The 27,621-nt window shown below is 47.0% G+C and overlaps 2 protein-coding genes across 2 annotated transcripts in view; one reads left to right on the top strand and one right to left on the bottom strand.

Annotated features, from left to right (window-relative positions):
- LOC141099802 (sodium-dependent neutral amino acid transporter B(0)AT3-like) overlaps positions 1–27,621 on the top strand; it is a 1,161,745-nt gene that overhangs the window by 112,640 nt on the left and 1,021,484 nt on the right. The window lies entirely within an intron of this gene.
- On the bottom strand, positions 8,556–9,830 carry LOC141099708 (uncharacterized). Its single transcript, XM_073587680.1, has 2 exons — positions 9,681–9,830; positions 8,556–9,578 (listed from the first exon to the last, which is right to left on the bottom strand). The coding sequence occupies exons 1-2, from the start codon at positions 9,821–9,823 to the stop codon at positions 8,618–8,620; spliced, it is 1,104 nt and encodes a 367-aa protein (XP_073443781.1). The 5' UTR covers positions 9,824–9,830; the 3' UTR covers positions 8,556–8,617.

Raw genomic sequence — 27,621 nt, 5'->3', positions numbered from 1 at the left:
CCACCTCTTCTGAAACCTCATCCCTTAGTGCTTGCAGTGTTTGTTGAAGCAGGCAGATAAGGGGGACAGTCATGCTGACTAGTGCATCATCTGCACTCGCCATCCGCGTGGATTCATCGAAGGCACGCAAAACGAGGCAGATGTCCTTCATAGAGGCCCACTCAATGGTGCTGAAGTGTGAACGGCGCACAGTGCGACTTGTTTGCGCCTGATGCAGCTGGTACTCCATGACTGCTGCCTGCTGCTCACACAACCGCTCCAACATATGTAACGTTGAATTCCACCGGGTGGGTAGGTCACATATGATGCGATGTTCTGGAAGGCCAAATCGTCGCTGCAGAGCAGCGAGGCGCGATCTTGCCGTGCTGGAACGTCGCAAGTGAGCGCACTCTATGCGGACCTTGTGCAACAGTGCATCAAGATCCGGATAGTCCCTCAGAAAGCTCTGCACGACCAAGTTAAGAACATGTGCCAGACATGGGATGTGTGTGAGGTTGCCTAGGCCAAGAGCTGCCACCAGATTTCGGCCATTGTCACACACTACCAAGCCCGGCTGGAGATTCGCTGGCCCAAACCACACATCGCTCTCCAGCTTGATAGCATTCCAGAGCTCCTGCGCTGTGTGGCTTCGATTCCCCAAAGAAATTAATTTGAGTACAGCCTGTTGACGTTTGGCCACGGCTGTGCTCATATCGGTCGTAACAGGCTCCTGCTCTGCTGTTTCTGAGGAACTTGAGTAGGAGGAGGAGTCTATGTGTACAGACTGGAGTCCTGCAATCCGTGGCGTTGGAAGAACACGTACAGCGCCACTCTCCAGATCCGTACCCGGCTCCACAACATTGACCCAGTGGGCAGTGAGGGAAAGGTATCGTCCCTGTCCATGGTTACTGGTCCACGCATCGGTGGTCAGGTGGACCTTGCTACTAACGGCGTTTAGTAGCGCATGTTTTATTTTGCCCTCAACATGTTTCTGCAGGGCAGGGACGGCTCGCCTGCTGAAATAAAAGCGGCTGGGCACGTTGTATTGGGGGACTGCCAATGCCATTAAGTCCCGGAAGGTGTCAGTGTCCACCAGCCTGAATGACAGCATTTCAACTGCCAGAAGTTTGGCAATGCCAGCATTCAGAGACTGTGCTCGGGGATGGTTTGCCGAGTAAGGGCGCCTTTTATCCCATGCCTGTGCTACCGATGGCTGTGATGGATGGGAACGTGCTGTTATGGGTGGAATCTGACAGGGTCTCCGGACAACAGTGGCAGAGGTTCTTCCTTGGCGATCCTGTGAGGAAGCCGAACCAGCAGTGTGTGAGCTGGAGGAAGAGGGCCCAACACGAACTGAAGAGGTGGTAGGTGGTGCTGTACGTTGGCCTACGTCTTGAGGGTGTCTCTGCAACTCCAACTCGTGCTTGGTGCGCACATGTTTCCACATATTTGTGGTATTGAGGTTGCTGACATTTCTCCCTCTTTTGACTCTCTGATGACACAGCTTGCATTTGACAAAGCAAATGTCATCTGCAACTGTGTCAAAAAAGGACCACGCACTGCAACTCTTGTGAGCGCCCGGTTTGCCTTTGGAAGGAGGAATGCTCCTAACGGGTGCCGAAGTGGAGGGTACAGGCAACCAAGTCTTCCCCCTCCCTCTGCCTCCTGTTTTGGCCGGTAGGGGAATCTCTTCCTCCGAGCTGCTCCCACCACCTTCCTGTTGCTCACGCCATGATGGGTCAAGGACCTCATCATCTTCCCTCCCCTCTTCAAACAGCTGCTTCTCCGGGGTTGTCTCGCCAGCACCGTACGCACCAGAAAGTGGCAACTGAGTCTCGTCATCATCTGATGCGTACTGAGGTGTGCTGACCATAGGCACTGGCCCACTCGCCTCTTCAGATTCAGAGGGACAAAGAAGTTGCGCATCACTGCATACTCCCTCTTCTTCACATTCAGGAATGCTGCTTGGCTGGCCCCCTCTTTCCAAGCCAACAGATTCCGAGAACAGAAGTAGAGATTGTGATGGCTCCTGTCCATGTCTCTCTGACTGCCTGGGCACTTTGGCAGGTGGTGAAGAGACAGATGGTTGCTCTTCGGTGCTCTGACCCTGAGAGGATGCGGAAGTAATTGAAGTCGATGCGTTAGCTGCCATCCATCCGACAACGGCTTCAATTTGTTCCTCCCGCAGCAGTGGGGTACGTTGAGGTCCTACAAAGCTGCGCATAAAGGACTGTTGCCTGCTAAAACTGGGGGATGCTGATCCACTGGTGCCCGCAGCAGGCCCAGAATCCCCACGTCCTCTACCTGTAGAATCCCCACGTCCTCTCCCTGCAGAATCCCCACGTCCTCTCCCTGCTGAAACTCCACGCCCACGCCCACGCCCCCGCGCCTTACTCCCTGCCTTCTTCATCTTGCAAGACTGCTTAAGATAGGCAAAAAAGGACAAAGGGGGGCCTTAGTGTGCTTATTCCTGAACAGCTGGTTACAGGTACAAGAAACACTAATTTTATGAAGTGTGTGTGTGTGGACTAGACTTTAATAGGAGCTGATGTGGCCTACACAAGTTCAAAATGTAGTGTTTGGTGAACTTTTTATGTGGTTTCTTTGTTTGAAACAAACTCAAAGTATGAGAACAAAGAATTGAAACTGATAGTATCACCAACTTTTTGGAGCTATTACAATGCAGGCAGGTAACCTACAATGCAAAAGATGAGGCTCCAAAAAAATTGGGTAATACTAATCTGGCTGCGCCGGCAGGGCACAAGCCAGAAAAAAAGGCTCCTCTATCTACTCCTATATAGTGTTTGCAACCAACCAATGTTGATGGATACGGATGGATGCACACTAATAGGAGAAGAAAAAATGAGCTGCACTCAGAGACAAATATGTGTGAGGCAGTGACGCACGTTGAGCGTCCTACAACCAGACGTAGCTGCAGGACACTCTACTCAGCGTGAGCTGCACTCACACACAGTCAGAGACCTCTCAGACAGCCGTCAACAGTGCAGCTAAGTGGGCACTGGCACTGACAGGCTGCAGAAAGGCTCCGCTGTGTACTCCTATATAGTGTTTGCAACCACCGTAGATGGAGACGGATGGATGCACACTAATAGAAGAAAAAATGAGCTGCACTCAAATAAAAATATGTGTGAGGCAGTGACGCACGCTGAGCGTCCTACAGCCAGACGTAGCTGCAGGACACACTACTCAGCGTGAGCTGCACTCACACACAGTCAGAGACCTCTCAGACAGCCGTGAACAGTGCAGCAAAGTGGACACTAGCACTGAAAGGCTGCAGAAAGGCTCCGCTGTCTACTACTAGTGTTTGCAACCAACGTATATGGATACGGATGGAAGCACACTAGATTGAAATTATTTAAAAAATGCAGCTCAAAAAATAAAAGATGTATGAGGCAGCAGTGATCACACTGGGTGGCCTACAGCCTGACGTGGCTGCAGGACCCACTCCACAGCGTGAGCTGCACTCACACAGCCCTTGCAGACAGCTGTGAAAACAGCGCTGCTAGGGAAAAGCAAGCTACAGTGGTGGTTTATGTAGCCTGGATAAAGCACAATATTGTTTTTAGAATCGCTATTTCTAACTGTCCCTCACAGTCTTCTACAGCAGCCTGTCCCTAACTGAATTCACAGCAGAGTGACCAGAAATGGCGGCTGCGGTGGCTTTTATAGTGCATCATGACATCATTTCGGCAGCCAATCACAGCCATGCCAATAGTTAACATGCCTACATGCCTAACAGGATGTGCCCACACTTCGGAGGATTCCCATTGGCTTAATCAAAGCAAGCAGGCTCATAGCATGATGGGAACTTCCTATTCCGATTCCGATCCCGGAATCCGATATGAAAAAAGTATCGGAATTAAGTATCGGAATTCCGATACCGCTGATATCGGCCGATACCCGATACTTGCGGTATCGGAATGCTCAACACTAATAGCCACTATGTGTAGAGCTTGCCTCAAATCTGCAGTAGAATTCATTTAACTCTGCTGCCAGACTTCTGCTGGGGTTCACTATAGTGGGGTGGCTTTTATAATTGGTGACCTCTCTTAATCCTCTCCATGCAGATCTAGTATCTTTTGATGAGAACCTTTCCTCCAGAATCTTTGCATACTCGTGTTTGGCTAACTTGATCTCTTTAGATAGCGAGTTCCTAAGTTTCTTGAATTCAGTAATATCGCCTGCTTTATAAGCCTCCTCTTTTCTCTTACGGATCATCCTGACTTTATTTGTAAACCATGGCTTGTTGTTTCCCCGAAAGTGGACAGATTTGGATGGAATAAACGTGTCTTCACAAAAACGGATATATGAGGACACTGCATCAACCCATTCATCCAGACCCGAGCATGTTTCCTGGAATACCTCCCAGTCCGTGCATTCAAAGCATGCTTGTAGTTGCAATTTTGCCTCCTCAGACCATGTCTTCTTTGTATAAACTGTAGGTTTGGATGTTTTCAACCTTTGCCTGTAGGCTGGAATTAAATGAATTAGACAATGATCTGAAAAGCCCACTGCTGCTCTCCTCACTGCCCTGTAGGCCCCTTTTATGACTGTATAGCAGTGATCAAGCGTATTGTTCTCTCTCGTGAAGCAGTTTATATGTTGAGTAAATTTGGGGAGATCTAGGTTGAGTTTTCCTTTGTAAGGCTGGAGTCACACTAACCTGCGCAAAATACGCTCCGTATTTTACATGCGTAATACGGATGAATCACCACTAAATAGTGGTCCGTAGGTCATGTGTGTATCCGTTTGTAATCCGTATGCAATCCGTATGGCGAGATTTTCTCGCAGCCTTGCAAAATGGACATTTAACGGTTTTGAGGCCTGCAAACAATTTAAATCATTAGCCTGCACCCTATTTAGACACTCAGAAACAGGTGGCTGCCTACATTCTGTACATTTGTCACCTTGCTTTCACGAGGTGTGTTGGTGTTCTTTGTGCAGCATGGCAGAGGGTCTGACATTCAATACAACTGAGCAGGTTCTCTTTACCTGGCTTTTGTCACGGCGCTTTGGCCAACCATATCCTGTGATAGTGGATCCGCGGAGGAGGAGACGCATGTGGGTACATCCACTTTTGAGGCAACGACTCACAAGAGGTCATTTTCACCGCCTCTATTCGTCTCTTCGGGAGCATCCGGAGAAATTTTACCAGTACTGTCGAATCAGCATTTCCACATTTGGTCGCCTCTTGGAGACAGTGCGCCCTGGGATCACCTTTCAGGACACTAGGATGCGCAAAGCCATATCTGCAGAGTAGCGACTTCTACTCACAATACGGTATGTACTACACAACCACATTCTCTATGTTCATAATGTGTGTGTTAATTTATGTTTTTTGGCCTTCTTGGACAAAGTTTAATACAATCATCTTACTCAAAATATGTTTCACCTGACACAGCAGAATGTTACATCTAATATGTCCTGCATATCACTTAGTCATTGTGCCACCAAATATGTGTGTGTTGTTCTCTCTCAGTTCCTAACAAGTTTGGTCGGCATGTAACTGATTTTTTTTTACTTTAGCCATTCTAAACTGTACTATTTCTGTTGTTCTTCAGCTTCCTGTCCACTGGCCTGTCTTATGCCCCCTCCACCATGAGTTTCTCATTGGAAAGTCAACCATTTCAGGCATAGTGAGGTCTACATGTGCACAAATCTGGACAAGACTCCATCAGGTGGTCCTACCCGAGCCCAGGATGGAAGACTGGTTAAGGATTTCAAGGGACTTTGAGGAGGACTGCCAGTTTCCAAATTGTATTGGGGCCCTGGATGGCAAACATATCAGGGTGCGTAAGCCGCCGGACTCAGGCTCCCAATTCTTCAATTATAAACAATACTTTTCTGTTGTATTGTTGGCTCTGGCAGACCCTCAATACAAGTTTATAATTGTTGACATTGGGGCCTATGGAAGGACGGGAGACTCTAGAGTCTTCAATACTTCCATAATGGGTCGGCGGCTACGCACCAACCAGTTGGATCTACCACCACCACGCCAGCTACCAGGCTCCCCCGAACAATCAGTCCCTTATGTCCTTGTGGCAGATGAGGCCTTTCAGTTATCACGCAATGTCATGAGGCCATATCCCCGGCGCAACCTTGACCACAGGCGCAGAATTTTTAACTTGCACCTATCACGTGCTAGGCGACTGGTGGAGTGTTCCTTTGGGATTCTTTGTGCCAAATGGCGGGTACTCCAGTCTGCCATTCAGTTGAGTGAGCAAAATGTGAATGAAGTTGTCAAAGCCTGTGTTGTTCTGCATAACTTCACCAGGATACATGACTGTTCCTCCTCTGATGGTGTTGTGCGTAGGCCGGACAATGTGTGCAGGGTGAGACCACCTATCATCCCTCAACGTAGACCACTCTCTGGCCTCAAAGTGCGTGATATATTCACGAATTACTTTATCTCACCTGAGGGGGGCAACTTCTTGGCAAGAGAATGCTGTGTCTATGTTATAATTTGTTTCTTTAAAAGTGTGTCTAAATATACACTCACTGGCCACTTTATTAGGTACACCATGCTAGTAACGGGTTGGACCCCCTTTTGCCTTCAGAACTGCCTCAATTCTTCGTGGCAGAGATTCAACAAGGTGCTGGAAGCATTCCTCAGAGATTTTGGACCATATTGACATGATGGCATCACACAGTTGGCGCAGATTTGTCGGCTGCACATCCCTGATGCGAATCTCCCGTTCCACCACATCCCAAAGATGCTCTATTGGATTGAGATCTGGTGACTGAGGAGGCCATTTGAGTACAGTGAACTCATTGTCATGTTCAAGAAACCAATCTGAGATGATTCGAGCTTTATGACATGGCGCATTATCCTGCTGAAAGTAGCCATCAGATGTTGGGTACATTGTGGTCATAAAGGGATGGATATGGTCAGCAACAATACTCAGGTAGGCTGTGGCATTGCAACGATGCTCAATTGGTAACAAGGGGCCCAAAGAGTGCCAAGAAAAAATTCCCCACACCATGACACCACCACCACCAGCCTGAACCGTTGATACAAGGCAGGATGGATCCATGCTTTCATGTTGTTTACGCCAAATTCTGACCCTACCATCCGAATGTCGCAGCAGAAATCGAGACTCATCAGACCAGGCAACGTTTTTCCAATCTTCTACTGTCCAATTTCGATGAGCTTGTGCAAATTGTAGCCTCAGTTTCCTGTTCTTAGCTGAGAGGAGTGGTACCCAGTGTGGTCTTCTGCTGCTGTAGCCCATCTGCCTCAAAGTTCGACGCACTGTGCGTTCAGAGATGCTCTTCTGCCTACCTTGGTTTCTAACGGGTGGCAATTTGAGTCACTGTTGCCTTTCTATCAGCTCGAACCAGTATGCCCATTCTCCTCTGACCTCTGGCATCAACAAGGCATTTCCGCCCACAGAACTGCCGCTCACTGGATTTTTTTTCTTTTTCGGACCATTCTCTGTAAACCCTAGAGATGGTTGTGCGTGAAAATCCCAGTAGATCAGCAGTTTCTGAAATACTCAGACCAGCCCTTCTGGCACCAACAATCATGCCACGTTCAAAGGCACTCAAATCACCTTTCTTCCCCATACTGATGCTCGGTTTGAACTGCAGGAGATTGTCTTGACCATGTCTACATGCCTAAATGCACTGAGTTGCCGCCATGTGATTGGCTGATTAGAAATTAAGTCTTAACACACAGTTGGACAGGTGTACCTAATAAAGTGGCCAGTGAGTGTATATTACTCAAGCCTTTATGATTCTATGACTGTTTCATTGCATTGGTTGGTGTCTGTTAGTATGTTGTGAGGGATTGTGAAAAATCACACAGAGACGTTAACTAGAGTAGACAAATTTTTAGTTTTGCCTTTTTTTTTTTTTTTTGTTTTGCTTAAAGGCAAACATAATTTTGCCATAACACAAATTTGGCAATGGCCAAAATGACCCTTTGTGCCTTCTTTAACTTGGTGTAACATTAACATTACAGAAAAAAACTGCAACAAACATTATGCAATAACAACATTGCTGCATGCCTACATTAACCTTGATTAGGCAACAAAGGGTGAGCTCCATCACCTAAATAAAGTCAATAAGATAACACTCACATTTCCTCATAATGTTATCCAATGTTATCATAGAAAGATTCCACCATGACAGGCAAGGCTACCTCACATCTTTCACACAGATATTACCTGTCTGTAGAACAGACAATATTTAAGCATGCTATACTGGAAAGGATGAAAATACAAAACTCACTTGTTAAGACATAGAGAGAGCGTGATATTCTGAATGCTGGTCGCCTCAAATTGTTTTACTAGAGATTGCTAACAACAAAGTTGACTACTTAACTAAAGGCAAGCACGCCTTTCCTATGCGTTAGCAAGTGACTAGTGTATTTTCATCCTTTCATGTAACAGTATAGCGCATTTAAATATTCTCTTTTATACACACATGTAATATCTGTGTGAAAGGCGTGAGGTAGCGTTGCCTGTCATGATGGATTGTTTCATATGTTTGGAAAACATTGTTTAAAAATGTGAGTGTTAAATTATGTTCTAAATGTTGGTGAAGGAGGACACCTGTTTTTTGTCTAGATTAGAAGCACCACTTACATGTCACTGGACATCTCCAAACTTTTGAATCATAAATCCTCATATGTAGGGGAAGGGGGGGGACGTGGAGGAACAGCCTGTGGGTGCTGCTGGACATTGTGGGCAACATCGCCCTGTGTGGGGCCATACTGTTGCCCAGCCTCCTGGGCCTGTTGGTGATACTGGCCAGAGTAATGATGATGGTGAGGGGCTTCTTGTTGGCTCTGGTAGGCCCGTGGCTCATACCCACCAAGATAGCCAGATCGTCCCCAACCAGGTTGGGACCAGCCTCCAACACTGGGTGGGTACAAGTGGCCATATTGGTGGGGTTGGCTTGAGGAAGACATTTGGGGCTGCGGAATAGAAGGATGGGTAGGGGGAGGAAGGGCTTGAGGTGTTGGCCCACGTATTAGGGGCTGTTCAGACCCTGCTTGAGCAAGCATCTGTGTGGATGGTCTCATGCGCATTAAATTTCTTGGTGAGAGCTGCCACCTCTCCAGAAATTCAAACACCTCATATGGGGTATTGGGGGGGGTGCTTGCATCAAGCAGGATCTGAATACATCCCCTAATACGGAGCCTGACCTCACGGGTAAGGGCACGGAGATAAAGGGTGAGGCTACGTGCATAGGCCTCCTCACCATCATCTGTAGTGACTCTGGACAAGTAATTCAGCACCCCTGTGTCCACATTGGTCCTGCTCTCTTGAATGGTGACCTGGCGCCTTCTTCTTATTCGCCGTGATGCTAGAGTAGCCTGTGGGGAGGGCCTGATCTGGGCAGTTGGGCTGCTGCTCAAGTTGCCCGGCTCTTCCAGGATGGGTGAGGTTGCAGCAGCAGACCGTCCAGGTGGTGTGTTGTGTAGGGCAGCCATTGTGTGTTCTGGTGATGCCTCCTCTTCAGCCATCCTTCTTGTAGGGGGAGAAGATGGGCCAGCCACCTCATCCCCTACAGGATCTATAATGGGCTCTGCCTCTGAGGCCGCTCCTCGATCCGTAAGGTTGGATTGAGTTCTGTTATGAAATAGAACAGAGGCAAAAATACATCAATATTTTTGTCCCTGTAAAGTATTTGTGTAATGTTTTTGTGTCATGTGGTGTGAGGTATGTACTTACGGTCTCAGAGCCAGAATTGGGGCGAGGAAGTTCAGCCGGTCATAGTATATATATTTCCGCTTTACATGGCCAGCATCCCCACTCCTGGACCGCTGCTGGCGTTCCCGGCGGTACTGGTCCCGGATGCTTCTCCACTGTTTCATCACATCTTCCACTGCAATGTGACAGGAAAGATTGTCAAAATCACATATTTGAGAGGTCACATTTTCAAACAGTAGTCTAGGCATGGGGTCTTCTGGGGTGTGCGTTATACCCATGGTGGCATATGTAATTGGGCCGATACCCAGGGTCTCATTATCTCCACTGAAACTAATTTTATTGGCTAGGAGGATGAGGAGCTTGTGGCCTAACCCCTAATTATGGCTGTGTGAAGCCACGTGTCACATCCTAATGTAACGGCCTCATGAGGCTAATAAAAGTACATGCACAGGAAGGGGGGGTGCTGATTGTAGATTCATTTTATAGCGCGCGCTAAGGTTAATTATATTTTTATGGTTGCACTTACGAATTTTATGCTGCTCATCACGTGGTCTGTCACCAAAGTCATGGTACATCTGGTGACAGATGCGCCTCCATGACGCCTCCTTTCTTGTGCGGTTCGCATAGTTTGCGTCGTGTGGGTCCCATATTTCTGGACGCTCCTGCACCAGCACAATGAGAAGCTCTACATTAATGTATGTGGACGCCATGCTGCTGCTGTACTCTGTGGAGGCTGACTTCCTGGATGTCTGGAGCGGTTTTTGAGCTCATTTGCATGTCTAGGCTTCCTGATGATGGATTGGCCCATTTCCTGTTCACCAGCCAAAAGACCTGCGTATTGCTCGCAGGTCACATGTGTGTTCCGTGTGTAATCCGTATTTTTTGCGCACCCATAGACTTGCATTGGCGTACTACGGTCGTAGTACGCTGACAATCGCAGCATGCTGCGAGTGGCACGGAGCGTAGGATACGGAGGAGAAATATACGCCTGGTGCGAGTGACCCCATAGAGAATCATTTGTCGGTGTCTAATGCGTGCTTTTAGCGCCTCTCACTCTCCCGTATTCCTCGCCAGTGTGATTCCGGCCTTAAAGTCCCCCATTACGATCACAAATGCTTCTAGAGATCCTTTCTCCCATTCTGATATTTTGCAAGCTAATTCACCAATAGCAGCTTTAACAGATGCTTGAGGGGGAATATATACTGCAACCAGAACCATAGATGAAAACTCTCTTGGAGAGTAAAATGGTCTACAATTGAGTGCAAGGTACTCTAGGTCTGGAGAGCAACCCTTTTCCCAGTATGTTAACATCACAGCACCAGCTAGTGTTGATGTAGAGACATACCCCACCCCCCTTTGTTTACCTGAAGCTACACAATCATGGTCAGCTCTGTAGATAACAAAACCAGGTAGATCCAGACTACAATCAGGGATGGTCTCATTCAACCAGGTCTCAGTAAAACAAAGAGCAGCTGAATTGGCCATATCAGATCTTACATGTTACAAAGTAAGCTCAGATCCTCCATTTTGTTATATAAGGAACGGACATTAGTCAAGTGGAGTGAAGGAAGAGCTGTTCTGAACCTTCTCCTCCGAAGGCGTGCCAGGACGCCTCCTCTCCTACCTCTCTTGCAGTACACCTCCACAGGTTTCACAGAAGTAATGGATTTTATGTACTCAATTGTTGAATTAGCAATCATGCTCCAAGAAGGGGAGTCCATGAGAAATTGCGGATGATTCCAGAATAATAAATCGTCCCTTGAAATCATAAGAGTAGGTTTACAGAGTGCAGTGGCCATGATTACACTCAGCTTGTAGCTATAAAGACTGAACAGTCACAGCTTAGCAGAATTAAATATACAACTTTCCATAAAGGGTGCTCCCAGCTCTGCTGGGGGGGAGGGCATGGGTGCAACAAGACAGGGACATCAGGGGACACGCCAACAGTCAGTCCAAACCTGCCCAGCTCACCCCTTCAGCTCCACCTGGACCACAAGATCTCCAGAACATCTCCAGCACCGCACACTCCACCAGCTTTCCTATCCCGGGATCATCTGCATGCTGGAAATGGGTACAAGTTGTAGGAAAGTTGGCAGGCAGCCAGCAACTTCACTCTCTCCCAGCTGAAACCAGGCATGGAGCTCCACGAGGACAGAAAGACACCGGTCCCAGCTGGTCGCAGTCTGCACACTACTCCCAGCTCTGCCGAATCCTGTAGCCCTACAGCTCCACGTGGACCACAAGATCTCCAGAACAACTCCAGCACCGCACACTCCACCAGGTTTCCTATCCTGGGATCATCTGCTTGCTGGAAATGGGTACAAGTTGTAGGAAAGTTGGCAGGCAGCCAGCAGCTTCACTCTCTCCCAGCTGAATCCAGGCACGGAGCTCCACGAGGACAGAAAGACACCGGTCCCAGCTGATCGCAGTCTCCACACTACTCCCAGCTCTGCCGAATCCTGTAGCTACGCAATGGTGAGTGAACCAAAGGGAGAATTAACAATTAAACGGGGAAAAAACTAAAAAACTCAGGAGCCTCATGCCAGAGCAGCCATCTCTCGGCGCTCCTCCTCCTCTTTCTGTTCCATTGACTTGAATGGGACTTCCGGGATCGGAATCGGCGATACTCGATACTTTTTTTAGATCGGCCGATCCATTCCGATACGATATTTTTCAGTATCGGGTGGTATCGCTCAACACTAATCACCATATTTTGAGAGCTATAATTTTTCCATATTTTGGCCCACAGAGTCATGTGAGGTCTTATATTTTGCAGGGCGAGTTGATGTTTTTATTGGAACAATTTTCGAGCATGTGACTTTTTGATCACTTTTTATTCCAATTTTTGAGATGCAGTATGAACAAAAACCAGCATTTCATGAATTTCTTTGGGGGGGGTCGTTTATACTGTTCCGTGTGTGGTAAAATTGATAAAACAGTTTTATTCTTTAGGTCAGTACGATTACAGCGATACCTCATTTATATAATTTTTTATGTTTTGGCGCTTTTATACAATAAAAACACTTTTATATAAAAAATAATTATTTTTGCATCGCTTTATTCTGCAAGCTATAACTTTTTTGTTTTTTCTCAATTGCTGTATTGTGGCTCGTTTTTTGTGGGACAAGATGATGCTTTCAGCGGTACCATGGTTATTTATACAGTATATGTCTTTTTTGCGCGTTATTGCACTTTTTGTTTGGTGGTATGATGATAAAGCATTGTCTTTTGCTTTGTTTTTTTATTTTTTAAAGGGTTCACTAAAGGGGTTAACCAGTGTGACAGTTTTATAGGGCGCTGTTATGATTGAGTCACCGTAGGAGGCAAAAACAGAAATGCTAGCTAAGTCCAGAAAACCAGAGAAGTTGGCAGCTATCGGATTGCAGACCCCTGAACCTATCAACACAACTAGCAGTAGCTGTGGGGGGTTCCTACGATGCCCTAGACCCCTCGATCACAGCCGGAGAAATAACTAGGCCTAAAGAAAGAAAGGGGAAAACTAAACTGCCCCAGAGCAGACCCCAAAGCAATAGGCAGCCCCCAACATATAATGACGGTGAAGCAAGATGAAAACACTAACACAGACAGAAAGAAAGACTGAGCAAAGACGGGGCCCAATCTAGCTAGATAGAAAAGGACAGGAAGGCTGCTGTCTGCAATCCGTGAAAAACCCTATGAAAATAAGAGCCAACAGACTGACAGTGAAAAAGGCCCTGAAGACGCTAGGCTTCAAAAAAGCTATGTCAGCACTCAGGAATATCAGGAATATACTGAAGACAGAGCTAAAGGCAAAAGGAGATTCAGCTCACCCCAGCAGGGAATGGCAGAATCCAGAAAAGCAAGGAAAACAAAAACTAAACACTAATGCAAACAGGCAAAGCAGAAAAACTTAGCTTAGAGGAGCAGGAATCAGACTGGTGTCCTAGAAGTCCACAGAGAAATCACCCGCAGGGCAGAAGGGCGTCGGCAGCCTTATATCCAGTCCGTGACTCCACTCACGCAGTCATCCTCATCAGGCTCAGGTGCCTGATAATCAGGCTCATTACCTTCCTTCACCAGAATAGGGAGTTCACCAGACCTCAGTGACGAAGAGGAAAATGAACTCACAACAGGGCGCATTGTTACAGACGCGGCGATACTAAATGTGTACTTTTATCTTTTTTTAATTTACAAAAAAAAGAATTTATTAGGGAATATATATTTTACACTCACTGGCCACTTTATTAGGTACACCATGCTAGTAAGGGGTTGGACCCCCTTTTGCCTTCAGAACTGCCTCAATTCTTCGTGGCAGAGATTCAACAAGGTGCTGGAAGCATTCCTCAGAGATTTTGGACCATATTGACATGATGGCATCACACAGTTGGCGCAGATTTGTCGGCTGCACATCCCTGATGCGAATCTCCCGTTCCACCACATCCCAAAGATGCTCTATTGGATTGAGATCTGGTGACTGAGGAGGCCATTTGAGTACAGTGAACTCATTGTCATGTTCAAGAAACCAATCTGAGATGATTCGAGCTTTATGACATGGCGCATTATCCTGCTGAAAGTAGCCATCAGATGTTGGGTACATTGTGGTCATAAAGGGATGGACATGGTCAGCAACAATACTCAGGTAGGCTGTGGCATTGCAACGATGCTCAATTGGTACCAAGGGGCCCAAAGAGTGCCAAGAAAAAATTCCCCACACCATGACACCACCACCACCAGCCTGAACCGTTGATACAAGGCAGGATGGATCCATGCTTTCATGTTGTTTACGCCAAATTCTGACCCTACCATCCGAATGTCGCAGCAGAAATCGAGACTCATCAGACCAGGCAACGTTTTTCCAATCTTCTACTGTCCAATTTCGATGAGCTTGTGCAAATTGTAGCCTCAGTTTCCTGTTCTTAGCTGAGAGGAGTGGTACCCAGTGTGGTCTTCTGCTGCTGTAGCCCATCTGCCTCAAAGTTCGACGCACTGTGCGTTCAGAGATGCTCTTCTGCCTACCTTGGTTGTAACGGGTGGCAATTTGAGTCACTGTTGCCTTTCTATCAGCTCGAACCAGTATGCCCATTCTCCTCTGACCTCTGGCATCAACAAGGCATTTCCGCCCACAGAACTGCCGCTCACTGGATTTTTTTTCTTTTTCGGACCATTCTCTGTAAACCCTAGAGATGGTTGTGCGTGAAAATCCCAGTAGATCAGCAGTTTCTGAAATACTCAGACCAGCCCTTCTGGCACCAACAATCATGCCACGTTCAAAGGCACTCAAATCACCTTTCTTCCCCATACTGATGCTCGGTTTGAACTGCAGGAGATTGTCTTGACCATGTCTACATGCCTAAATGCACTGAGTTGCCGCCATGTGATTGGCTGATTGGAAATTAAGTCTTAACACACAGTTGGACAGGTGTACCTAATAAAGTGGCCAGTGAGTGTATTTACTTTAATTAGGGCTTTTTATAAATTATTTTTACACGTGTTTTTTTTTTTTCTTTATTTTATTGTCCCAGGGTGGGACATTACGGTAAAGTTTCAGATCACTGATCTGACACTTTGAAGTGCACTGTGTCAGATCAGCGATCTCACAGGCAATGAGGAGGCTTTCTCAGCGACTTTGAAATTTACCACATCCACACAAGATGAAGATCACAGCTGCAAAAAAATGTGCAAAAAAGGCCTTGAATTTCTGGAAAATCATTTTCTCTTGGGCAAAGTTTCCCTCTTACTAAAGTGGTACCGAATGATGCATGTCTACTCGGCGTGAGATGATTGACAGATGATGCATTCTGATTTGTCCATGTCCACTCTTTGAAAGCGAGCAGAAAAGAAGGACGATATAGAGGGAAGACGTGCGATTTTGGTCACTATGGCAGTGATGTCAGGTACAGATAGTTAGATCTGCGTGTCATCGGTGTAGCGATGATATTGCAAACCGTGCCATTGCATCAGCTGTCCCAGGTGAAGGTGTAGATGGAAGAGTAGGGGTCCTAGAACTGAGCCTTGGGGAACACCAAAAGACAGGTGTCAAGGTGAAGAGGTGGTGTGGGAGAGGGAGACAATGAATGTCCCCCTAACAGTCTTGCTGTTTTTAAAGACTCTGCTCATAACCCCAAAAAGGTTATTTGCACCACCGGCCATGCCCGCATCAGCAGGGGTAGTAAAACTACTAGCCTTACCACCACCAGCATGATCAGGCAAATGGCAGCAAAGCACCTGACTTTGTTGGTTGAACACCAGGCTCCATGAACAGTGTCTGCGGGTGATACCACTGATTCTTCCGCTGCTGTGCATGCAAGCCAATCCCCTGTCCATGGTGCATGCAAAGATGCCTCCTGCCCTACATCTGTAGTTGCACACAAACTCAACTAGCGCCATTAACAAGCATGTCCATGTCCTTGTCCCAACACAGCGTTCAGTTGTCCATACCCCAGTCCTTGGAAATCAAGTGGAAATACGCAACCAATGCCACTGTACTAAATTCACACCTTTCCCATCCGCTTGTGCTCGAAATGTTGCATTTTTGGCTCCTGGTAGACAGAAGCTTTCCGCAATATGATGGCGGTGACCGTCACAAGGTACTTGGTCCCCACCCACCACAATTTCTCCCTGTCTGCAGTCCCGACATTACACTTGCACGTGTCCCACATTACCCGGGCCCTCAACAATGCTGTTACAGGGAAAGTGCACCTAACCACTGTAAGGTAGCGCTTGTTATTCAGGTAGGGGACACTTGCTAGGCAGCCAAATAACCAGGTCCGGCACGGGTTTCTCATATAACTCCAACAGTCCATGCGGTTTATTAAGCATCATAAACCATGAACAGCAACAGAAAGTTCATATCAACAGCATAGCGTCCATGACAGAGCTCCACTCTGCTAACCCTGTAGTCACACAGGTTATGCAATGTCCAATACGCAGGCTCTCTAGCCTCACAGTTATTTCACCCCGTCAGGGTTACCTCGTGGCTGCTTCATACTCCAGACGTTCATTCCCCTCCTGGGAACTGTCAGACACATGCAGCCATTATGCACACAGGCACTCAGGAAGGCAGACACATCTTCCAGCGAGACCTTCCAAACGGACCAACCGGGTCCAAGCATTCACCCATGTGACCTATCCTGGCCACCTTATATGGTCCGTAGCCACGCCCACTGGATCACATGGCTATGACCTCATCACAGGTCCTTCAAGCATTCATACACTTTACTATGGTGTTCTAGACACCGCCCCTAGGTGGGTTTGTAGGTAGCTGGTCTCACCCATCTCACCAGCTACCTGGAAAGCTCTCCCTGACACAGTGTAATGAAAGCTCAGCAGTACCTCTGCTGATCAACACACATATTCAAGCTTCCATCTTAAGGCCACCTACCTTGGGATACATAACGATCATTCAGCATCCTGCCACTCATCCTCTCTCCTGGGACACCAACACAGTGGCCCCTAGCGAACACAGTGGTCACTACACCACACACCTCCCCCCTCTGTTCAAACTTGTGGGGTTGAACACATAACATTACCCTGGGATCTCGAGACCGGGCACTCATTACACCTTGCCCAATAGGTCGAGAGAACCGTCTCTTTCTGTCATACAGCTCATCCCTACGTTAGGCCTCCCCTGCCCCCAACGGTCAAAGTCCATCAGCGTGACTAGACACTCTTTAGTCTCCACCTGTCTGCAGTGCGCTTCGTCACCTGACCTTTCTCTCACTGACTGGCTCTCCTGATGGGTACAGTCAGAAATCCCACTCCCAGTCGCATCAACTGTCTGGCCTGAGTCTGACCCATTTAGTGTCTCACAGGAGCCAAGGTCTCTCAGTTTTGTCTTGCCACTAAAATTGCCACTCGCTGATTTTTGATGTCCCTGCCTTGCTGACATTCTTCGGCCACCTGCCATGTCACTACTTGGAGGGACCCTTCGGGACCTTAAATATTGGGTTGAAGGCCGCCACCACCTGGTGTTCCGCAGACGGTCCAGCCTCAACTACTTAATCTCTTGCAGGTACCCCACTCGATACTCCAAGAGCATCCGAAAGTTTCTCAGGCTTTTCACAGAGCCAACCAGCATGATGGGAATCCTACCCTCTTCACTGGATACCTGGTCTTCATCATCAGGAGGGATCCTCACCCTCACCACACTGGAGATATTTGCAAGGTCTTGCATTACCTTCCCGAGTCTTCCAATGATTCTCCCAATCAGACCTTTGGGTACCAGAATTACATCTTTCTGCAAACCCAGCCTATCCATAGCCTCCCTTGCTAACTCTAGGCATCGAGCAGCTTTCATATAACTCTGCCTGACCAACTGTTTGGCGTGGAGACATTGCAAATGCATCTCTTTCAGGACAGCTACCCGGTTTGCTGTATCTTCCCTGGCTGATATTATCACCAATTGCCGAGTCTCAGGCACCCAGTGCACCTTACCCGCTTTGATGGCGTCCTTAAAAGCCTGATGCACCCCTTCCTCAGCACAGGCTTCTTGCATGTCCTCAGGCACGTCAATCACAGATTTGAAGGTTGTGGTCTTGCTCTCTTCCTGGACAGAAGGCTCTGGCTTTACCACGGACACTTCTCTCACTACAGTTGACCCGACCGGGTGACTGTCTTCTTCAGTTCTAAGCTCACAAACTTCATGAGATTTTATCTCTTCACGACCCTTTGCCAAGATGGGTATTGCAGCTCTGTCTTGTTATCACTTGGGCCCGGCCGCAGTAAATCTTCGTCCAAGCTCTTCTCCCGCAGACCTTTTACTACTCCTCTGAGTTCTTCCATCTCCTCCCTAAGGGTTTTGTTCACACTTTGTCAGGTTGACAGGTGACCTCTGAGCTCCAAGACTTCTTTCTCGAGCCCCTCCACCCTGTGCTCAGCCATTTGTCTCAGGATCCTTTCTCGTTCGATAAGTTCTTCCACTGTCTCTTTTATCAACTGTATCTCATGGTCTTGTTCTTTTTTAGCCATCACGTGTCGCACCACTACTTCTCTAATTATATCCTCAATGGGTACCACTGGGTCAGCCCCATCAGTCGAGTGAACCCTCCAGTCATCATCTGACCGTGTGTCTACTCCAGTTGTCTCATCTACCAGCTCACCATCAGTCTTGTCATGAGACGTCAGGTCCATAAGTTGGGTCGACGCACCCCCTCTTTCGGTCCATTCTAAATCTGACCTGTTGACTTTAGGAGGCGTCACCGTCTCAATGTCTGCTAGCTCAACAGTAGAAACGTCTCCATCCCCCTGCCATACATCATCAAACACAATAAAGTCCCGGTGTATCTCGAAGGCATACACTAAGTCTGGTGGTACACCGCCACCTTGGCACTCAACGCTGTGGGACGCGTCAAACATTACTCTGTCTACCGCATAGTTCACCGTGACCTCATGTTTACAGTGAACCTGGACCATTTTCTCGGTCAGACAGAAAGTGAGAGGAGTTCCTGTCACAGTCACCTGACTCTGAGTCCAGCCGACCAGAGACTCTTTTCCGGTGCAACATCACGGTACACACCTGCGGCCCATCGTTACTATCCAGAAAGGATATCGCACATTCTGAAAAAGACATACACACACACTGCGGTACCCCAGACATGTCCACTGAGGTAACCAGTGCTGCCCCTTCTGGAAACACAGCCCTTTTCTGGACCACCCCGATTTGGGTCACCGCCCCCCTCTGGGACTCCACCCCTTTTTTGGCTAGCACCCCAATTTGGGTCACCGCCCCCCTCTGGGACTCCACCCCTTTTTGGGTTACTACCCCGATTTGGGTCACCGCCCCCTTTCGGGATTTGCCCATGTCCTTTCTACAGGTCTCCTTAGACCAAGGGTTCACACAACAGTTTGTCTCTTTTGGGCCTGTACTGGCCCTTTAAGTACAATACCATACAAGTTCTTGCACCACCACAGCTCCTGCTGTCACCGATCACCGACACCTCCAGCTGCTGCTCACTCACAGCTGCTGGTGTCCCCTTCATAACCCAGCCGAGTTACAGCAAGCTGCTTGTCCCCTTCGTTACCCCGCCGAGTTACAGCAAGCCGCTTGTCCCCTTTGAAACCTGTTATGAACGGGTAGCCGAGGAGGAAATAAAGAAACAACACAAGCTAAGGCTCAGAAAACCAAAGAGGATGGTAACTATGCAGACTGCAGACCCCTGATCCTAACATGCAACTAGCAGTAGTCGTGGAGCGTTCCTATGGTGGTCCTAGATGCCTCGTCACAACCGGAGAAACTAAATAAGCCTAAAGCAGGAAAAGGGGAAAACTAACTGCACCAGAGCAGACCCCAAAGGAGAGACAGCCCCCCACATGTATTGACGGTGAAAAAAGATGAAAGCACAAACAAAGGCAAGAAAATAGGCTGAGCAAACGATGGGGCCAGACTAACTAGAAAGGACAGGAAAGGAAAGACACTGTCTGCAGTCTGCCAAAAAACCCTACAAAATGTCCAACACAACTGATAGCAAAATTAACCCTGAAGTCACTAGACTTCTCCCACTTATATCAGTACTCTGAAATATTCTGAGACAGAGCAAAAAGAGGCCAATCTAATAAGGGACAAAAAAAAGGCAATTTGGCAAATAAGAGTGGAAATTCAGCACAGCCCAGCCGTGCTGGCTGACCACACAAAAAACTGAAAAGACCAACAAGAGCAAGTGTGAACATTAGCAAAAAACAAACTTATCTTTAGAAGACTGGAACAGAGCTGAGTCCTAGACCTGAGAAACAGACTGAATCACCAGCAACAGGATAGGGCGTTGGCTGTCTTATATCCAGTCTTATACTCCAGAGATCCAATCACTATCTTCCTCACCAGATGTCAGATCACTATCACTCAAACCAAACTCACACCTCCCGTCACCACCAGAGGGAGAACGGAAGGGGAACTCTCAACTGGTGGAGCAGAAAATGAGCTCATAACAGTACCCCCCCTTGAGGAGGGGTCACCGAACCCTCATCCATGCCACCAGGCCGATCAGGATGGGCCCGGTACAAAGCACAAACCAATTTATTGGCATGAATATCAGAGGCAGAGACCCAAGAATTATCCTCCTGGCCATAACCCTTGCATTTGACCAAATACTGGAGTCTCCGTCTAACCAAACGAGACTCCAATATTTTCTCTACCTCATATTCCATATTGCCTTTAGCCAAGACAGGGTCAGGAGGTGCCACCACAGGAACTACTGGCTCAACAAACCTCTTCAACAGTGATTTGTGAAATACGCTATGGATTTTGAACGTAACTGGAAGAGCCAATCGAAAAGAAACAGGATTAAGAATCTCCAAAATCCTATAAGGTCCAATAAATCTTGGCTTACATTTTTGAGATGCAACCTTCATAGGAATATTCTTAGATGACAACCAAACCATATCACCCACTTTAAACAGGGGACCAATGGTTCTATGCCGGTTGTAAAAACGCTGGGCCTTTTCCTGAGAGAGTGACAATTTATCCACCACTTGGTCCCATATCTGCTGCATTCTCACAACCACAGTGTCCACACCTGGGCAGGACGAAGATTCTACTTGCCCTGAAGAGAATCGAGGATGAAACCCAAAATTACAGAAAAAGGGTGACATCAAGGTGGCAGAACTAGCTCTATTGTTCAGCGCAAATTCGGCCAAGGGAAAAAATGAGACCCAATCATCTTGATCAGCAGATATAAAACATCTTAAATAAGACTCCAAGGTCTGGTTTGTTCTCTCAGTCTGCCCATTGGTCTGGGGATGAAACGCGGAGGAGAAGGATATCTGAATTCCCAGATTGGAACAAAAGGCTTTCCAAAATCTGGAAACAAACTGGACCCCTCTATCGGACACAATGTTCTCAGGAATCCCATGTAACCGAACCACCTGTTGAAAAAACAAGGGTACCAACTCAGCGGAAGATGGCAACTTTGGGACTGGTACAAGATGGACCATCTTCGAAAATATATCACAAATTACCCAGATAACAGTCATTCTCTGAGAGACAGGAAGATCAGAAATAAAATCCATTGAGATATGGGTCCATGGCCTAATGGGCACCGGCAGAGGCATCAGCAACCCACTAGAATGAGAACAGGGATAAGACCGAGAACAAGTCCCACAGGACTGTACAAAATTCCTGACATCACGAGATAAGGCAGGCCACCAAAACGACTGACTCATCAAATCTCTGGTACCAAAAATACCTGGATGACCAGCCAATGCGGAGCAATGGACTTCAGACATCACTCTCTTTCTCCACCGGTCCGGAACATACAATCTTCCCATAGGGCAGGGCTCAGGTTTATCCTCCTGAAATTCCTCCAGGGCGCGTCTCAAATTGGGTGAAATGGCAGAAAGAACTACCCCCTCACCTAGGATAGTAGTAGGCTTGGTCACATTAAGAGAATCAGCAAAGAAACTCCTAGAAAGGGCGTCTGCCTTAACATTCTTAGTGCCCGGAAGAAAAGAGACCACAAAATTAAAACACGTGAAAAACAAGGCCCATCTAGCCTGTCAAGATTCAAGCGTTTAGCCGACTCCAGATAAGTCAGATTCTTGTGATCGGTGAGGACCACAAATTGATGTCTAGCGCCCTCCAACCAATGTCTCCACTCATGGCCAACAATTCCCAATTTCCTACGTCATAGTTGCGTTCAGATGGGGAGAACTTTCGAGAAAAGAACGCACAGGGATTCATCTTAGAAGTCACAGGGTCTTTTTGGGACAAAACAGCTCTTGCACCAATCTCAGAAGCGTCTACCTCCACTTGAAATGGAAGTGAGACATCAGGTTGCCGTAAAACTGGAGCTGAAGTAAACCTCCGCTTAAGCTCCTGAAATGCTGAGACAGCCTCAGGAGACCAATTCAGCACATCAGCTCCCTTCTTGGTGAGATCAGTCAGTGGTTTGACAATACTAGAAAAATTACCTATAAATTTATGATAGAAATTAGCAAAACCCAAAAACTTCTGAAGAGCCTTCAAAGAAGTAGGCTGAACCCAATCATAAATGGCCTGTACCTTGGCCGGGTCCATTTCAATAGTCGATGGAGATATGATAAATCCCAAAAATGAAATCCTCTGTACAGCAAAGAGACATTTCGATCCCTTAACAAACAGGGAATTCTCCCTCAAAATCCGAAACACAGTCCGGACATGTTCCACATGGGAATCCCAATCATTAGAAAAGATCAAAATATCATCCAGGTAGATGATCAAAAACTTATCCATGAAGTCTCGGAAAATATCATTCATAAAGGACTGGAAGACAGAAGGGGCATTGGAGAGCCCAAAAGGCATCACCAGGTACTCAAAATGTCCCTCCGGAGTATTAAACGCCATCTACCATTCATCCCCGTGCTTGGCGCAAATAAGATTATATGCCCCCCTGAGGTCAAGCTTAGTATACCAGTAGGCACTCTTAACTCTGGAGAATAAATCAGACATCAGAGGTAACAGGTACTGATATTTAACCGTCATCTTGTTAAGGGAACGATAATCAATACATGGTCTTAATGAACCATCTTTCTTGGCCACAAATAGAGCCCCAGCACCTAAAGGTGACAAGGATGGTCTAATATGACCCTTCTCCAACGACTCCTTAATATAGGATCGCATAGCATCATGTTCGGGTACAGATAGGTTAAAAAGCCGACCCTTGGGAAATTTATACCCAGGCATCAACTCAATTGCACAGTCATAACTCCTATGAGGGGGGCAAAGACACAGACTTACTCTCACTAAATACATCAGAGAATTCAGCCAGATAATCAGGAACATCATGAGACAGGAGAGGTGGAGAAAACAGGAGTGTCCCTAAGAACACACTGACAACCCCAACTCACCACAGACAGAGATTTCCAATACAAAACTGGGTTATGAGTTTGCAACCAGGGGAACCCCAGAACAATAGTGTCATGCGAATTATGCAGCACCAAAAATTTACAATTTTCCTGATGGTCAGGGGCAACTCGCATTATCACCTGGGTCCAAAACTGAGGTTTATTCTCCGCCAATGGAGTGGCATCAATACCCCTCAAAGGAATAGGCATCTGCAGAGGTGACATGGACAAACCACAATGTTTAGCAAAGTCCAAATCCATCAGATTCAGAGCTGCTCCTGAATCCACAAAAGCCTTAGTGGAAAATGTGGACAAGGAGCAGATAAGAGTAATTGCCAAAAGGAACTTAGGTTGTATACTGCCCACAGCAAATGTGTGTGCAAAAAGTTTCTCTCGTTTAGGGCAGACAGAAGTAGTATTAGAGGAGTCTCCACAGAAAAAACACAGCTTATTACGCCTTCTAAACTCCCGACGTTGCGCCCTAGACAAAACCCCATCACATTGCATAGGTTCAGACATTTGTTCAAAAGGTGGCAGCGCCTCCCGTGTATTTTTACGTTCACGTAAACGCCGATCAACTTGAATGGCTAGTGCCATAGAGCCATCCAGACCAGAGGGAACAGGAAATCCCACGATAACATCTTTTATGGTCTCTGATAAACCTTTCCGAAAGAGGGCTGCCAATGCACTATCATTCCATGTAGTAAGGACCGCCCACTTTTGGAATTTTTGACAATATAACTCTGCAGGATCCTGACCCTGGTTTAATGCCAACAGGGTTCTCTCAGCTTGATCAACGGAATTAGGTTCATCATACAACAACCCCAAGGCCTGAAAAAATGCATCCACATTAGTCAGAATAGGATTTTCAGGTGTCAGAGAAAACGCCCAATCCTGGGGATCGCCGCGCAGCGAGGAGATGACAATTTTAACCTGCTGCGCAGAGCTTCCCGATGAGTTAGGCTTAAAGGCAAGAAATAATTTACAATTATTCTTAAAATTCAAAAATTTATACCGATCCCCAGAAAACACATCAGGAGTGGGGATTTTGGGTTCAACAGCATGTGATTGAGCGAGATAGGTGGAAATTCCCTGCACTTCAGCAGCGAGCTGCTCCACACGATCAGACAATTGCTTAATCTCCATTAAGGAAAAAATCCTCCTACGCCACAGAGAAAAAAAGGAAAAAATGCATATAAAAAAAAATTCTGACACTTTTTTTCTTTCTTGCTTTTGAGTACCCTAGAATCTGCGGTATGGCTGGTGATTCTGTTATGAATGGGTAGCCGAGGAGGAAATATAAAAACAACACAAGCTAAGTCTCAGAAAACCAAAGAGGTTGGTAACTATGCAGACTGCAGACCCCTGATCCTAACACGCAACTAGCAGCAGTCGTGGAGCGTTCCTACGGTGGTCCTAGACACCTCGTCACAACTGGAGAAACTAAATAAGCCTAAAGCAGGAAAAGGGGAAAACTAACTGCCCCAGAGCAGACCCCAAAGGAGAGACAGCCCCCCACATGTATTGACGGTGAAAAAAGATGAAAGCACAAACAAAGGCAGGAAAATAGGCTGAGCAAACGATGGGGCCAGACTAACTAGAAAGGACAGGAAAGGAAAGACACTGTCTGCAGTCTGCCAAAAAACCCTACAAAATGTCCAACACAACTGATAGCAAAATTAACCCTGAAGTCACTAGACTTCTCCCACTATATCAGCACTCTGAAATATTCTGAGACAGAGCAAAAAGAGGCCAATCTAATAAGGGACAAAAAAAAGGCAATTTGGCAAATAAGAGTGGAAATTCAGCACAGCCCAGCCGTGCTGGCTGACCACACAAAAAACTGAAAAGACCAACAAGAGCAAGTGTGAACATTAGCAAAAAAACAAACTTATCTTTAGAAGACTGGAACAGAGCTGAGTCCTAGACCTGAGAAACAGACTGAATCACCAGCAACAGGATAGGGCGTCGGCTGTCTTATATCCAGTCTTATACTCCAGAGATCCAATCACTATCTTCCTCACCAGGTGGCTGATCACTACCACTCAAACCAACCTCACCACCTCCCGTCACCACCAGAGGGAGAACGGAAGGGGAACTCTCAACTGGTGGAGCAGAAAATGAGCTCATAACAGTAACCCCACCGAGTTACATCAAGCCGCTTGTCACCTTCGTAACCCCGCCGAGATACAGCAAGCCGTTTGTCACCTTCTTGACTCCCCTGAGCCACCGCAAGCTGAGTAATGAAAAAAAACACGTGTCCTGTCTGTGTGCTCTTCAGGATGTCCGTCTGTTATGAATGAGTCATCGTAGGAGGCAAAAACAGAAATACTAGCTAAGTCCAGAAAACCAGAGAAGTTGGCAGCTATCGGATTGCAGACCCCTGAACCTATCAACAACAACTAGCAGTAGCCGTGGGGGGTTCCTACGGTGCCCTAGACCCCTCGATCACAGCCGGAGAACTAAATAGCCTAAAGACAGAAAGGGAAATCTAAACTGCCCCAGAGCAGACCCCAAAGCAATAGGCAGCCCCCAACATATAATGACGGTGAAGCAAGATGAAAAAACACTCACACAGATAGAAAGATAGGCTGAGCAAATGATGGGGCCCAAGCTAACTAAATAGGACAGGATAGAAAAGCTGCTGTCTGCAATCCGCCCAAAACCCTACCAAAACAAGAGCCAACAGACTGATAGGGAAAAAAGCCCTGAAGACGCTAGGCTTCAAAAAGACTATATCAGTACTCAGGTGTTTTCTGAAGACAGAGCAAAAAGGAATTCAGCTCACCCCAGAAGGGAATGGCAGAAATCCAGAAAAACAAGGCAAAACAAAACCAAAACACAAATGCAAAAAGTAGAGCAGAAAACTTAGCTTTTGAGGAGCAGGAATCAGACTGGTCTCCTAGAATCCCTCAGAGAAATCACCCGCAAGGCAGAAGGGCATCGGCTGCCTTATATCCAGTCAGCAATTCCAGTCACCCAGTCATCATCATCCTGCACATGTGCTTGGTAATCAGCCTCACTACCTTCCTTCACCAGAAGAGGGAGATCATCAGACCTCAATGGTGAAGGGGAAAATGAACTCACAACAGTACCTCCCCCTTGAGGAGGGGTCACCGAACCCCTCATCCATGCCACCAGGGCGATCAGGCTGAGCCCAATGAAAGGCACGCACCAATCTTTTGGCATGAATATCAGAGGCAGAGACCCAGGAATTATCCTCCTGACCATAACCCTTCCACTTAACCAAATACTGGAGTCTCCGTCTAGCCAGACGGGAATCCAGTATCTTCTCTACCTCATATTCCATGTTACCTTCAACCAATACAGGGTCCGGAGGTGCCACCCCAGGAACAACTGGTTCAACAAACCTCTTCAACAAGGACTTATGAAACACATTATGGATTTTAAATGTGACAGGAAGAGCCAAACGAAAAGAGACCGGATTAATAATCTCCAAAATCTTGTAAGGTCCAATAAATCTAGGCTTAAACTTAGGAGAAGCCACCTTCATAGCGATATTTTTTGATGATAACCAAACCATATCCCCAATCTTAAACTGGGGACCAATGGTCCTACGTCGGTTGGAAAACCGCTGGGCCTTTTCCTGGGAGAGAGATAACTTATGCACCACTTGGTCCCAGATCTGGTGCATTCTCTCCACCACAGTGTCAACACCTGGGCAGGCAGAAGGCTCCACCTGCCCTGAAGAAAATCGAGGCTGAAACTCAAAGTTACAAAAAAAAGGTGACATCAAAGTGGCAGAACTAGCTCAATTATTTAAAGCAAATTCGGCCAAGGTCAAAAATGAAACCTAATCATCCTGATCAGCGGAAATAAAACATCTCAAATATGACTCCAAGGTCTGGTTTGTTCTCTCCATCTGCCCGTTGGTCTGAGGGTGAAAAGCAGAGGAGAAGGACAACTGAATTCCCAGCTTGGAACAGAAAGTCCTCCAAAATCTAGACACAAACTTAACTCCTCTGTCAGATACAATGTTCTCAGGAATCCTGTGGAAGCGAACCACCTGTTACAAAAACAGGGGCACCAACTCAGAGGAAGATGGCAACTTAGGGAGTGGTACAAGATGAACCATCTTAGAGAACCTATCACAAATCACCCAAATAACAGTCATTCTCTGAGAGACAGGCATATCAGAGATGAAATCCAT

Source organism: Dendrobates tinctorius, unplaced genomic scaffold (genome assembly GCF_039654945.1).
Source record: "Dendrobates tinctorius isolate UK_male_01 unplaced genomic scaffold, ASM3965494v1 ptg000102l, whole genome shotgun sequence".
NCBI lineage: Eukaryota > Metazoa > Chordata > Amphibia > Anura > Dendrobatidae > Dendrobates > Dendrobates tinctorius.
This window is presented reverse-complemented; position numbering and strand designations above follow the sequence as displayed.

Excerpts from the sequence above, each read along its gene's own strand:
- LOC141099708 (XM_073587680.1), bottom strand. The coding sequence starts at position 9,823 with ATGAAACAGTGGAGAAGCATCCGGGACCAGTACCGCCGGGAACGCCAG. Across the intron at positions 9,579-9,680 it reads CCAATTCTGGCTCTGAGACC|AACTCAATCCAACCTTACGG; the intron begins GTAAGTACATAC and ends ATTTCATAACAG.